Raw genomic sequence first — 14,808 nt, forward strand, 5'->3', positions numbered from 1 at the left:
CAGACTTTCTGTTATTTACCACTACCTGAGCCAGCGGCACGCTGTACAACAGTCATATCCAGCGGCAGAAATTTGGCCCAAATCCCAGTTTGACAAGTACTGCAAAAAGATAGGGCCTTCCAGTGTACAGAAAGCCAAGGTGACATCTAAGGAGACCACAACGGCGTCTTCTAGTATCGTCGGTACCCTGCCCAGGACTCCGTGTAGCCGGCGCAGATTGAGAGCAGTGTTTCTTTTAGGCATGAACCCCGATTGGTCTAGATGGACTAGGTCGCCTATCACTTTGATCAGCCTGGTGGCAAGTACTTTAGCCAGAATTTTGGGATCTGCGTTCAGCAGCAATATAGGCTAATAGGAGGTACATTCCATTCTGGGCTTCCCTTCCTTGTGGATTATGACTATAGTGGCAATTCTCTGGTCACGTGGCAATATTTCCTGTTCAAGGCTATCCTCAAACATAGACTTCAGATAGGGGGCCAGTTTATCTGGTCGAAGCTTGTAGAGCTCAATTGGAATGCCATTTGGGCCCAAAGCTTTCCATGAATGTAGTGCTCTTATTGCCGTAGCTATTTCATCAGCAATTAGTACACTGTCCATGAACGTGACGTCTGAGTGCGATAGTTTTGGAAGAGATATGTCTTTAATAAGATCAGCAAAGTCTGCTCCAGGGTAAGGCGCCACCGAGCTATATACTGTTTGGAAGTGAGCTGCAAAGTGATTATCTATGCCTTAGGGATCTGTCACTGAGGAACCACCAGTGCCCTTAACTTCTGGCATGAGCCTGCTGGCCTGCTCTCTCTTGTCTAACCGTGAGAGCAATTTTCCTACCTTGTCGCCCCAGTTTTATATCCGTCCCAGCCTTTCCTGTCCCATTAGTTTGGCACGGTCAGTGACCAGTGCCCGGTATTCTTCCTGCCGCAGGCGTAGGGAGTGTGGAGGGCTTCAGGCGTGGCATCTGAGGTGACATCCTGTTCTAGGCGGTATAGCTCCTCCTCTATGTCAGATATTTCTCTCACCCTTTCTTTTTTGGAGCCCGCTACCAAGGATAGGGCCTGTCCTCGGTCCACCGTTTTAAAAGCTTCCCAAAGTGTTTGGGGTGACTCCACTGTATGTTCGTTCTCCAGAAAATATTAATCAATAGTTTTAATTAAGCCTTTCCGCATTTTGGAGTACCAGGGGTACATTGGGGCAACCCTTCCCACTTGTGTATGATCCAAAACTATTTGAGCCCATAGAGGGGAATGGGCGAAGATGTGTCTACCCAGTTGCACCTTATCGGGTTTGTATGCCCTCCAGCCATCCATCAGTCCCATTTCCTCCAAGAAACTAGAAAAGACATGAGCGGCTTGAGGGGTTGCACTGGGGGGGGCGGGTATATCTAAAGCACCCGAGAGGATTGAGTTAAACTCGCCTCCGAGCACCAGGTGTCCGTCAGGCAACGTCAGGAGTATAGCACTTAGGTCAGTGAATGTTGTGCCCTGCATCCCGGGGGGCGCATATATTGACATGAAGGTGATAAGTCTGCCCTCCCAAGAGCCTGTGATTCCAACATATCTGCCTTGGTCATCTGCGTGTGTAGAGGTCAGTGAAAAGGGAAATGACTTTTTTTGCATAATGCCTACTCCCCTGGAGCTAGGGGTGAAGCCCGCATGTACCACCATTGAATATCCCCACCTGTGCATTGCCTTGCATGTGTTGCCAACGAGGTGTGTTTCCTGGAGTAAAATAATATCCGGCGATTGCCTCCTAATATACTGCAACACAGCACTTCTCTTGATCTTGTCCCCAGCCCGTTAACATTCCAACTTAAGATTTTGACTTCCCTGTTGTACTGTACTTCCATTTTGAGCTAGGCAGATCCCCACTAGTGGGGCCACATGTATAAATTGTACCGTCAAGATAATACAAAGAAACAACATACAAAATAAAACCAATCCCTCCCAACATCCCATGTTATTTAAATGCAGAGTTCCTGTCGCCCAACTATTCTACTGATTAGGTAAATACACACCTCAGGCCTCAGAGCTGCGTCAGCCCCCCGCCTACTATCACGGATTATCAATGCAGGACATGTCCGATATTCAGGTCACCAAATGTGAGAGTTCCCAAGGCATCAGTACAAGGTTCAATACCAGCATGGGCCGAGTGCTGGTGGCTCAAAGTACTGCAGCGGCTGAAGAACAACGTTTTTGAAGCAGGGAAGCCCCTTCTGTGAGAAATCGCTGCGGGAATCAATGGTCGGTGGAGTCCTGTTCCTGCGAGGGTCTAAGGCTGTCCAGCCAGTCAGATGCCACCTCTGGGAGGTCAAAGAAGCGGGTTTTTCCAACAAGCTCAACTCGCAAGTGTGCTGGGAAGAGCATGGCATACTTGAAACCTTTTTCTCTCAACCTTCGCTTGACATCAAGGAACGAGGAAGGAGCGTCACCGCATCTGCACCGCTCGGGTGAAGTCGGGGAAGAAGGTGATTTCCGAGTTGTCTAGGTGGATTGGAGGAGCAACCCTTGCAGCTTGGAGGATTGTGTCTCTGTCTCGATAATTGAGCAGCCCCGTTGCACATTTTTAAACAGTCAAGATTATCTGTTTAAAAGGCTCCCAAATGTGTAAGTTGTTCAAATGTTTTCGTATGACTTAATTAACCATTCAGAATACAGAAAAATATCCTTTTATTTTGTATTTTGAAATGAATTTAGAACATTTTTGGTCAGACTACAAATACTACAAATTACTTTAAATGTTCTCAACTCTTTTGGAATTTCTTTAAGGTTGTAGCTTAGTTAAATATGTTTGTTTGAGGGTGATTAGGGAGTTGAAAGAGTTCTGTGTAAAACATTTGACTATTGTAATAAGTTATTTAAACTTAAAAAACATTCAAAGATCTATTTAAACTTGCTGCTTGATCGAAGTTTTTTTAAATATTGGTTTGAGAATGTGAAAGGGCATTTACTGTATTGAATAGTTAATAGAGAATATTTAAATTAAAATTATAAAGGCTATTTGCAACATTGAAACACACTCAAATATATCATTGTATGTATGTATGTATGTATGAATATGGCATTTCTATAGTGTTAGTCTAGCCAAAAGACAGTGGAGCGCTGTACATGGTCAAAGGCAAGCATAAAGTCAGCGTGTAATCGGAGATGAAGTTGGGCTATGTACAGCTAATGCATTGTGATGTAATGTTCTTTAAAGAGGTGAGTCTTCTTTTCTAAATTACAGCTGGTGTTCCTGGTGGATGTGGAGATGCTTTTCCAGATCCTGGATGCATAGATGGAAAAGGCCTGCTGTATTGTTTTTTCTCTCGTATACTTCTTAGTTTGCAGTCTAATCGTGTCCTGGCTTTGCCGAGAACCACCAGAGATGGTGACCTTATCTACAAATTAGGCGGGGTGCTGGTCGTGATGGCTTTGTAAACGATGCAGCTGGTTTTAAAGATTGTGTAAGTCGGCAAGTGGCGCTAATGAAGTTCCATAAGGATGAGGGTGATGTGGCCCCAGTTGATATGTACTGTACTACAGCGTGTAGAGTGCCTCTAAGTAGTGCCAGTGTGGAGTCTGAGAGGCCATGGAGTAAGCCATTACCACTAGCCAGATGCAAGAGCAAGAGTAAGAGGGCTTGAACATCAAGTCTGAAGTTGCTTTCTTGAAGAAACGGTTAGACATTGTTATGAAAAGAGAGGAGGTTCCTGGCTGTCTTTGTTTTGTGGCAATGTGTTCCTTGAGGTTGAGGTTAGTGTCCAGGGTGAATCCAAGTGACCTGGCATTCGGAGAAAGTTAGGGTTTGAAGCCGCCAAGTTCCATATCGTAGAGCCAGATTTTGTCCTGTATCTTGTTTGCTGTTCTTGTCAAATAATAGGAATTCTGGTTTGCTAATAACATGCTGGAATCGGTTGTTTCAGTTTATTTATAGCTTCCAAAATTCTTTGTAATTTAAACCTTAATCATAATTTCTAGATGAACTTGTCACTTTTAAGTTTGCAACTTCAATATTGTTTGAATATAACATAAACAATTTTTAAAACTACCTAAAATCATTAAGTCAGGTGGTAATAAAGTGATTTGTGTTTTCGATATAGCAAATTCTCCCAGGACCTCATGTTTGCAACAGTTTAAATGAAAATTGAAACATTTGTAAAATTATTTGCAATCCAATGAATGCAGCTCACCCGTTGAGGGAATCCTACTAATCCAGTGTCACATTAAACACATATTAACCTTAGAAACTGGGGGGTGTCTGTAATAAATTGAACCTTTGCATCTCTTTAGAAGGCCTGTGTAAAAACCTCATGATGCCAGAGTAACTGGAAACATTGTGGTAATTTCAGGTATTCTTGCGATGTGAAATTACTGAGAATTATGTGATTATGCCTGTGTATGTAATTTGGAGTAAATTAGACAGAAATACCTAGCCAGGAGCACAGAAACAGAGCATGAACAGTAGATTGCTGATACTGTACCTGTTCTGTTGCATTTAAAGCTATTTTCTTATCACAAAACGCATTCTCTGGTTCATTTTGGTTGCAATGTTGCATTTTGCAATAAGGCACTATATGCAGGGTTAAACTTCTTGTGTAAAGTAATCTTGAGTAATTCTGCTATCATTTTGCATATTTGTGCTGCAGCAAATTACACAAGTTACACACACCTCTACTTTTTAGATCTCCTTGTGTAACATGTTATCAATCGGTAGTGCCACCACTCCTAAATTCGTGTCAGTGGTTGCCTTTGATGAGATTGGCACTCATTTATGTGGACCAGTACATATTTTTCATAATCAGACTTTAAGACAGACCCAGAGACAAATAATACAAAGAAGAATAAAGAGAAAGGTAGCAAAACAATGAGAATGGATAAAAGTAGAGAAAGAAAAAGAACATTCCATAGTGAGATAAAGTCTAGATTGATGGAAGAAAGAGACATGAGATGGAATAAAAACTATGCCGCCTTGGTATTTGGCTATTTAGGCATTCTGCAGTGCTGGCGATGGACTCAGTAGTGTAGCTGCCTCTGCGTTTGCCGCCCGCTGTGGCCGGGGTGAAGAGCGGGGGGGGGGGGTGCTGGTGAGTATTTACTCCCTTTGCTACCCCCTAGCGGCAAACGCAATTTCTGTTGCTGCCCCGAGACGGCAGGTGTAGGCGGCGGGATGCCACCGCTTCCAAAACTCGCCCGACAAGCTACGCCACTGGATGGGCTCCTAAGACAAACTTTGGGCCCCTAATTTAATTTATTTACACAGATTAAGCAGCGAATACCAAAGGAGTGATACGATCCTGTTTACAACACATTGGCCAATACATTTCCTCTTCTACAATGTGGTGACTTGACTACACTTTCCCCAGATTTCAAAGGCAGCTCAGGAGATAGTATGAGGCATTATTAATACATGAGTGAACTTTTATATGCCTTTCTCATGATTACATTTCTAGATGATACATAGGGCTGTTGTGCATTTTTTGCTGAGAAATAGTCTGTTCCCTACAGCCTGTCCGATCAAAAGATGAGCAGAGCATGATTAGCAGAGGGCCATCACAGAGAGAAGATTTTTCAGGTAGCATAGCAAGTACAAAAATACAAAAAAGTGCAGTATTTCGTTTCCCACTATTATTCCAACCGCAAGAAAATGCAGAAGCATTTTAAAACAAGAAATAAAATCCTACAAGAAACGAATGAATGAAGAAAAATATTTGACTTAAGTGAAGTGTTTAGAGAACTTTTGCTTGAGTTCAGCACTCTAGATTAGAGAAAATGGAGGCTGTATTTGCAGTGCTCTTCCATCCTGCAAAATGCAAAAAGAACAATTGATGGTCAGAATGTTGAACAATGTCAAACATTCACCCCAATACTGAGATTTGGTCCTAAAGTCATCTTTTTTTTGCTCACCATGCCATTCCAGTTTAAACCTAGCCATATGCAAATCAGTCTTGATCCTGTCCCCAATGGGAACAGACCAGACCGAACTGCCAAGCCAGGTCCTCCCTGGACTGGAAACAAGCATCTTAGGACCGGGTTCGTTGTGTCACAGGCATTGTCATTGGTCTGATCGGATGAGGTGGCATCAAAGAGCAGTAGACCCAAGAAGATGAGGCCTGCCTCTGATGGCATGTGATCAGAAGATGGCATGGAAATTATCTTTTTTCACTTCTATATATTGATCACATACAAAGTATATATTCGAACTCAACTCGCTCAAACCCATTCAAAACCCATTCTAGTAAATTAGGGTGTATTTTCTCTCACTAATGACCTTACTTCAAGGGCTTGATTTATAAGGTTTTGTGAAACACAGCAGCTGGTGGATGGGCAGTGCCTAATCCTGTGAATCAGGGTTCAGTGATATGCTGCAGCAGATTAGATTTACCCCTATGAATAATTCAATAGTTTTACTGATTGTCTGTTCGATGAAATCTCTGTCCAGGGGCAGGAGGCAATCGTGAGCGGTTGCTCAACAAAAAGTTTGTCAATTCATAGGTCTTCAGGTGCATTGCACTACTGGAAAGCTGCTCCTTAAAAGAGTAGAAGTAATTGCCTTTCCAGGTGGGACTTGGGGATGGGAGCACCCTTGCGATAGGTTAAAGATTGAGATGCAGTTCCAAGAATTCTGATGATTTTTTTTTATGGTGGTTTGATTGAACTCACCAGTGAATTATGACAAGAACAGCCAACACGTATTTCATCTTTATCAAGACGGTAAGCAGACCCAGGGTGCCAATAGAAGTGTAGGTCCAAATGTGAAAAGGCAGTATGCTTTAGCAGGGTAGTACCACGAGAATTGTGGTGAGATGTGTAAGTAGTCCCTATTGGCCAGTGCACACTTTGTGGTAGTACCAGTAACTTCACTTTTGTTTAGAATGAAGGTAAGTTGCTGAAACCAGGGTGTCAAAATGTATGGCTGAATTATAACTTGTTTTAGAAACAAGTTTGGTTGTAATTCTGGGAAAAAAAACTTTGTTAATAAACCAGTGACTTTAAGGAAAAATCGATAAACGTATATACCATTTACTATCTTAGAAGAGGTGCCTAATTAGGTGAGCAAACTCAAAAAATACAGGTTTATATATGAGCAACAGTGGGGTATTTGTTGTTTGCAATTTTTCTTATGATAAACTGAATTCCCATTTATAGAGAGATGATGCTGGGAGAAGATGCACGCCTACCTAAGAGAATAATCAAGAAGGGGAAGAAATTAAAAGATGAAAAAGTGGAAAGACCGCCAGCAACCCCCATCATTGATGTGAGTGCTGTAGAATGACAGAAATGCTGTATCTTTACATTTCAAACAGCTGTATTAACAGGTGCACCCTCTGCTGTTGACTGTAGTGAACCCAACTCAGTCAGTCTCTCTCAGGACCTGGATTTGCCGGACTCCATTACAGAAAATAACATCTTGCACAGATCTAGAAGGCATCTGTCAGTTTATTTTACAAGCACCCAAGCCCCTCCAGCTGGCTTATCGTTCAGCCAACGCCATTGGACTGGGACAAAAAACAGGCTGGGGCACCTGGCACTAATATAAAATTGGCCTCCATTAGCAAACTAGATAGCTAAACAAGCATTTGCAATACAATAGGTCTCGCATTCACACGAGTTTAAGGTATTAGCATTGTAAAAGACAATGCCTTTTATTTATGTTTTGGGTTTTAAAACATAAATAAAACGCATTGTCAATTACAATACTAATGGCTTAAACTCTCACAAATGCTTGACTTATTGCATTGTAAATGCGTGTTTGTATTTGAGACAGGGAGGAGAATGCATGTTATGCATGCTCCAAATTACTCCTCTGCCCCTCCCCGCCTCCAAAGCAGTTGAAAGCAGAGGCAGATTTCAAATCCATACACAACTTAAAATCATAGATGGGTAAAAAGAGAATAATGGGGCTGCTTTTCACCCCTGGGCTCTGAGTGTCATTATAGATAACTCGAGCCTCCCACTCATTGTCTATTTGATGGCACTCAGACCAACTTGGTGAAGCATATACCCATTATATGCTTCACTTATGTATTTCTTTATTTGCAGGATAATGGTCAATTCCCTAATGCATAAAACTGGGTTGTGGTTATAACTCAAAACTTCCCATACAAATTAATATCTACAAAAATAATCTATATATTATAAAAACATCTAGTTAATATTGAATGAACGACTTTCCAATTTTAAAATTAATATACAAAAACACATTTGATAAAATATACCCCTCATCTCTAGCTTAATCATACATTAATAGTCCCAATTTTGTTCGCATAGTATTGATGCATACATAAACACAATCTGAGATCATTTGCGTATGATTAAGCTAATTATGAGGGAGACAGTTTATGATATGCAATTTTTGTATGTTAATTTTAAATCTAAAAGTTTTCCCATCTGTCCAATTGACCTTCACAAAATTATGCTGCAGTATATGTCGATCAAACCGTTCAAACTACTGTGCAGGGTAAAAGATACGGTAATGAGAAAAGCGTATAGTATGTCAATTACCTCTCACACACCAGCGATTTGGGTGGTTCAAGCTTTCACGCATGAAAACTGGAATCTGTAAAACTATCCCAAAGTCACAAACTAATTATTTACTAATTCAAAACTGCAGCTTTCAAATTCAATAAAGTGTGTCATGCTGTCATTTAAGCTCCGCACAAACATGACGTATTTCAGGAAAAGGCATTTATCTCTCTTGCTTAGAGATTCACTTGAGCAAAATGTGTACGTAAACAGTGGGCAAGCAAGTCTATGTACATTTCAATTGAGAAATCGTTGGTCAGTTCTTTTCATTTACTACTTCAACTCTTTCAAAACTTTTGAACCAAATAGGCTATCCTTTCACAGGTACCAACAGCAATTAACCTATTATTGCTCAGCTTTTAGCTTTTAAAAAGAAAACAGCATACATACAAATCCGTAAGTTATTGCATAAAGCTTTGTGTGAGGGGATTGAGCGCACGGTGGGAACGTGTGAGGCAGAGACACCATGCGCGTGCACATGGTCTGTCCGTGCAGGCACATGATTTGCCTCCCTTCCAAACCCAAGTCGAGAACAATAGTCTCGCCAAGGCGAAACAGTGCATGCACTGCATTTGCTAGGCGAGACCTAAAAAGTGGCTTACATTTAGAAATCAGGCCAGTTTTGAACAAGTAAAGAGACACCGCATGAGTATTTTTCAAGGTATGGGAGGTTGCATGCATTTGTGTTTGTTGGAGCTATGTTTGTAGAAATATCGTGAAAAACAACAGTAAAAACAGTCTCATCTGGCCATAAAATCGATCTACAAACTGTTAAAAAATCAACAGACACAGTGATCTATCAGGCGAGCCCATCGGGCACTGCCTGCTTGCCCTATAGGCCAGTCCAACCCTGCCCGCCATCCTGAGAGCCCTCAATCACTAAGGCACCCAGGACTAATTTTGAACTACATTGGAAATGCAAAATACTATTTTACTTGGATTTTCCCGTTTAATATTTTCTGGCCGTTTGACAAAAAAACAGGGAATTCTATTCCACTTGGTGCAGGTTTATTACATTTGCTTTTCTTTTTTATATTCCTTCCTGATTTCGCCTATTTTGAACATCAGTTTTTCTGAGGTATTAGCTATCAATTGTTTACTATATACAGCATTTCCAGTACCTTCATGCATCCCATTGCACCCCTTGGGAGGATGTACCTTGAGCCAAGCTAAAGGGAGAAGATATAGATTTCATTGTTGCCTTTGAGCCACTTTAGCCTGCGAACAGCTTGATGTACTGAGTTTTGGAACCCTGGTAGAAACATAAGAAATGTAAGATGAAGCTCTTTGATTCTTTTCTACATTTCCTCTGCCAATAGCTTCCACATAATAACCACATAAAATGCAAAATGTGCTAACCCATTTACGTTCATTTTACATTTTACATATAGCCCCTCTTATTTTAAGAGAATTGTCACCAATATTTTACAGTCATAATATTTTAAACTTTCCTTTCTTCTGCCTGAGATCTTGTATATAAATTACTTAAAAATGAACAACAATTTTATTCCAGTAAATATATGTTCGAACCTAGCCTTATATACATAGTTATACAAATAGAAATAAACATTATTTGAACAAAATGACAATTGTTTGAGGTCAAGATGTGCTTTTTAAAATATAAATGATTGTGTGGGGTGATCACATGCTGTTGTCTGGTGTTGTTAGGCTAGCTACTCATACATCTTGCATGATGATGTCAAGAATGAAATATATATGCTGAGTAGGATCTTGCAAACAGAAAACGCAGCCTTAATCCTTCACATGTCTGCAGAGCCATGCTACATAATACCCTGAGTAACATGAAGATACTTGGGCACGACAATAAGCTCTTTGGGCGACAGCCTTTATGAGATGTTGGTTGTAAACTTCTGCTCAATGAATAGAGGTTAGATAGATCTACTGAGCTATACAATTTACAGAAATGTGAGTGTTATCCAACTTCCAGGTGCCCTGACAATTGAGTGATTTTTAACAGCTAAGAGACCAAATTAGAAGTTTCGGCCACTATGAAATCATGTTTTCATAGATTGTTAACAAATAATCTGCTGGCATAAATTCTCTTTTTAACGTACTTTGTTCTGCAGCCTACAGTTAAGTTTGATAAACAAACATGGTATATCGATGCAACCGGAGGCACACTACATCCCTACCAGCTGGAAGGATTGAACTGGTTGCGGTTTTCCTGGGCCCAAGGAACTGACACCATTCTGGCCGACGAGATGGGGCTTGGGAAGACTGTCCAAACCATTGTGTTTCTCTACTCACTGTACAAGGAGGTGAGTCTTCATCAGTCCAAAATGGAGTGACTAAACTCATTTGTTTTCAGTGGTTCCTTACAAACAAATTCATTTCAGCAATTACTGTTCTGCCCTAAAAAGCAGACCTTGTGGCACTAGAATTTTATCAGTAGCTTCTGATAATATGAAGGTAACTTCGCATGCTCGTACAACATCTCTTTTCGGTTAAGAGAAACTGGATATGATCCAAGCTCAAGTCATGCAGTATTGTCAGGTTTTGCTTCAATCAATGTGCAGTACACAGGATGGGGATCATGCTGGGGTTGTTCGATAAATTATGACTTTGGCGTAACTCTACAAGATGTGCTTTACCACCCACAGGTGACAAGGGTAAACTTGGGTCAATGCACCAGTGATGAATGTGCAACACAATTTATTGTAGCCCCACTTAACACTATCCAATGTGTAACTGACATAGAAGAGTTGATTTTGGATTAAAAACAATCCCATAAAGGGATCAGGGGCACCATGTAAACAGCATCAAAACATTATTTAATTTTTCACAGTATCACACACACTGTACTAAGAAGAATGAACACTTTTGAATTAAAATAATCTATTGCTATAGTAACAATCTGTTTCTCTGTACATATAAAACAACTGTGTAGAATATTATAAAGGCTGCAAGAAGACCCATTATAAATGAACGAGAATAAAATGAACATGTCTAGCATTGTTAAAATGTCATTTTAAAACATCATCTAGGACTTAACACCCTAATGCATACTTCTGTGTACTATACTATGTGAGCATGGAAGGCAAAGCACCTTGTAGTCTAGAGTTTCTTGGGGAGAAGAGATGCATTGCATACCTTGTTGACAGCAAACGCTGTCTTTATCGGCGGAGGCACGAAGACAGTGTTCCCTGCGAAGGGGAGGCACACACACTGTGGTAACGGATAGTCAGTCTTCCTCAGGAACTCAGCATTATCAGCTTCAATCTTCAGGTGAGATGTAGCATCTTCATAGTGGTCAAGTGGTCATCCTTATATACTAAAAAGTATCAGAAACTGGAATTTCTAACGTATGTTTAAAAATAACTAATATAGATAATGTGCATCAAGGTATGCATCCTCTACGTTTCCCTATGAATATATAAAGTAAAAGGAAGTCAATTCAGACTACATTATGTTGGTTATATGTCAGTATTTGTACTTCATTATCCTTAATATGATGGAAAGTAGACATTTTACCCAGACAAATGTTTAATTGATAGCTGTATCTGTGTCATTAATTGAATAGCTTGACGCTGTCACCGTTTTAAAAAAAGATACGGTCAGACAATACCTGCATTGAATGGCAGACATGACAATGATTTTACATAAATTAGCGAAGAAGGCATTTCCCATTGTATGAGATAGGAAAGATGGTGACCTCCTCTAGTCAAGATGGAGTCGGGGCTTACATAATTTGGAGTCGGACCTTAGAGACTTTATGTCAGGGTGAGAAGTGGTGTGCAGGGGGCAGGCAGCCAATGTTACTCAAAGGAGATGAGACACATCAGGAAAGTAGATGCTGCTTTGGGAAAGGGAGCGCAGGATGGATTCAGAATCCTTCTGAGTGGTATTGCTGCTCAGAACTTTAGATAACTGCCAAGTAGGGTAAGTCCACTCAAGTCTTTTTGTAATAGCAGGAGGGTGTTTCTGTCTCTCGTGAAGAACCACTAAAACATAAGTGGACCCTTTTTTAAAACTCACAAGCTACACTTTAAAAACCTGACAAAGTTACAAAATAATGTTCACAAAGATGCAGTTAGTGGTATTTTCAGCTTTGCACACCTGTACATGTTTGCATTATCTAGGAATATGTAACCTCTTTAAGCCTGTGAATGCAGGAATAAACAGCAGAAAGGTGACTGAGGTGCCTCTACAAAGTATCAGGCAAGACATTGAACCCCATGTGCACCAGCTTTAATAACCTGTGACGCATTTGATCTAAACATTGCAGATTGATGAAATCTGCAAATTAAACTGCAAATTGTGGATTATGTGTTGCAAATGCACGTGTATGTATATGTGGAATCATATTTTTCCAATGTCCCTGATTATAACTCTAATTGTCTAATTCTGCAGTGAACAACCTTGACTGTATCTGTTGAAGTTGTTATAATTGCACCATTACCATGCTCAACATGAATGGCATGGGTATGACACCACATGTCTGAGAGCTCTCATGATGTAATCATTGGACAAATTCCAATTCCGGGTTTGCACTTGCTTACCAGTACAGGCTGGTTATCAAAGCAACAACCCTGCAATATTACTGTGATCCATGTGTGATGTGCTGCTCCTGTCTAAGTTATTTCTTTGAATTCTGGGACTTGTAGTCTTCTGTACTCCAGTATACAATGGCGCTACAAGTCCCAGAAATCAAAGAAAAAACATGGACTGGAGCATCACACCACACATGGACCTGGTAAACATGGCAGTTATGCAGTAAGATACGAAGTATCATGAGGAATGTACCAGAGATAATTGGGTGCAGGTTAACCACACTTTCTTTCTTCTGGTGGTGAATGAGGACCACAAAAAAAAGCGAAACACCATTACCATGCTAATGTTGTGAGTATAAATCAAGTACCTATCCCCAATCATGTTTATGTTAATGCTGAATTTCTGGGGGGAGTTTAAAATTCACTTTAAAATGTTATGCTTTCTAACTCAGCATTTGTAGCATACGTTTCTGACATTGCTATTGGCTCATACCATTGTGTGTTGCCATCGTCTTTACATCAACCATCCCATTGAACTTATGCATTATATGCAGATATAGACACTGAGCTCCCCCTTAAGTATTGGTTAATGTTAGTTTCATTAATCAACCATTGGTTGATTGATAGAAGCTCTCATTCATGGCTTTTGGAGTTTTATCTTTACCATAAGGCATTATCTCAGGAGCCCCATTGGTTCAAACTCGTCTTCCCCATTTGTAAGTTTGATTTGTTGGAGACTGCTGTCTTGGGTAGTACCAAGCAACATAAGGTATTTACTGTTCTGCAAAAGCAAGATTAATTATTAAAACATGGGAGTTCTGAGAGCTTCACTGAAGTCGATGGAGTTGTTCAGATCCAAAAGTGTCTGGTACAGACTTTCTGTTTCAACTTTCGAATGCTTTCTTTCTGTTTCAAATTTTTTAGCTTAGAACATTCTACCCCAGTGATTGGAATGTTCTGTTGCTCTTTAGCCCCTCTGTTTGGACGCTATCAGTTTAAAGACTGTCACTCTCATTATAGTCCCTTACTTGTGACTCAGGCCTGTAACTCAGGTTTGTGGCCTTTTACAACAGTGATTGCCCAAGGCAATCAGATATAATGCTTAGGTGCAGGGGTGTCCTTAGGCCTAGGGCTTGGGTTTAAGCCTTTCAACAAACATGATATCCCTGTGCAGCAGAAAATAAAGCTTAGGCACAGTGGTGTTTATGGAAAATGTGTGGTATTCTTTTGTAATTGAACTTTCAACGAAGGGCAGGTTAATTGTATCAACACGTTAAAATTAGATATTATAAAATCAAATGGCCAAAGTTATGTGGATTTAGGCTGCCTGGGATCTTTTGATCCACAAAAAAGTGTCCTCTCTAACATGGTCTTGAAGAGTTTAAGTGCTAAGGAGAATATCTCTTCTTTATAAAAAAGAACCAGAAGAGTCTCAAATACCTAGAGCTTGTGGTTTTCAACGAACAACTACTACATATGTGTTCCTATTCTTACCATAATTCACATCCATCTTACAGTGGCAGATGATTTGCACAGAGAGTTTATACCATTGGAATCAGACTTTTCAATTCTAATCTTCCTAAATAGGGTCACTCGAAGGGTCCATATTTGGTCAGCGCTCCTCTCTCTACCATCATAAACTGGGAGCGTGAGTTTGAGATGTGGGCCCCGGAGTTCTACGTTGTCACCTACACAGGAGATAAGGAGAGCCGTGCAGTGATCCGGGAAAATGAGTTTTCATTTGAGGATAATGCCATCAAGAGTGGAAAGAAGGTCTTCCGGATGAAAGTAAGAATATC

General features: G+C 40.5%; 1 protein-coding gene across 1 annotated transcript in view; it reads left to right on the plus strand.

The window, feature by feature from the left end:
- The window catches only part of CHD5 (chromodomain helicase DNA binding protein 5), a 1,029,381-nt gene that overhangs the window by 521,455 nt on the left and 493,118 nt on the right, over positions 1 to 14,808 (plus strand). The window contains exons 13-15 of the mRNA XM_086921723.1: positions 7,122 to 7,230; positions 10,586 to 10,777; positions 14,597 to 14,797. Coding sequence (XP_086777849.1) covers positions 7,122 to 7,230; positions 10,586 to 10,777; positions 14,597 to 14,797 — 502 coding nt within the window. The remainder of the gene's footprint in view (positions 1 to 7,121; positions 7,231 to 10,585; positions 10,778 to 14,596; positions 14,798 to 14,808) is intronic.

The sequence above is a fragment of the Lissotriton vulgaris genome, chromosome 5 (assembly GCF_964263255.1).
Source record: "Lissotriton vulgaris chromosome 5, aLisVul1.2, whole genome shotgun sequence".
Classification (NCBI taxonomy): domain Eukaryota; kingdom Metazoa; phylum Chordata; class Amphibia; order Caudata; family Salamandridae; genus Lissotriton; species Lissotriton vulgaris.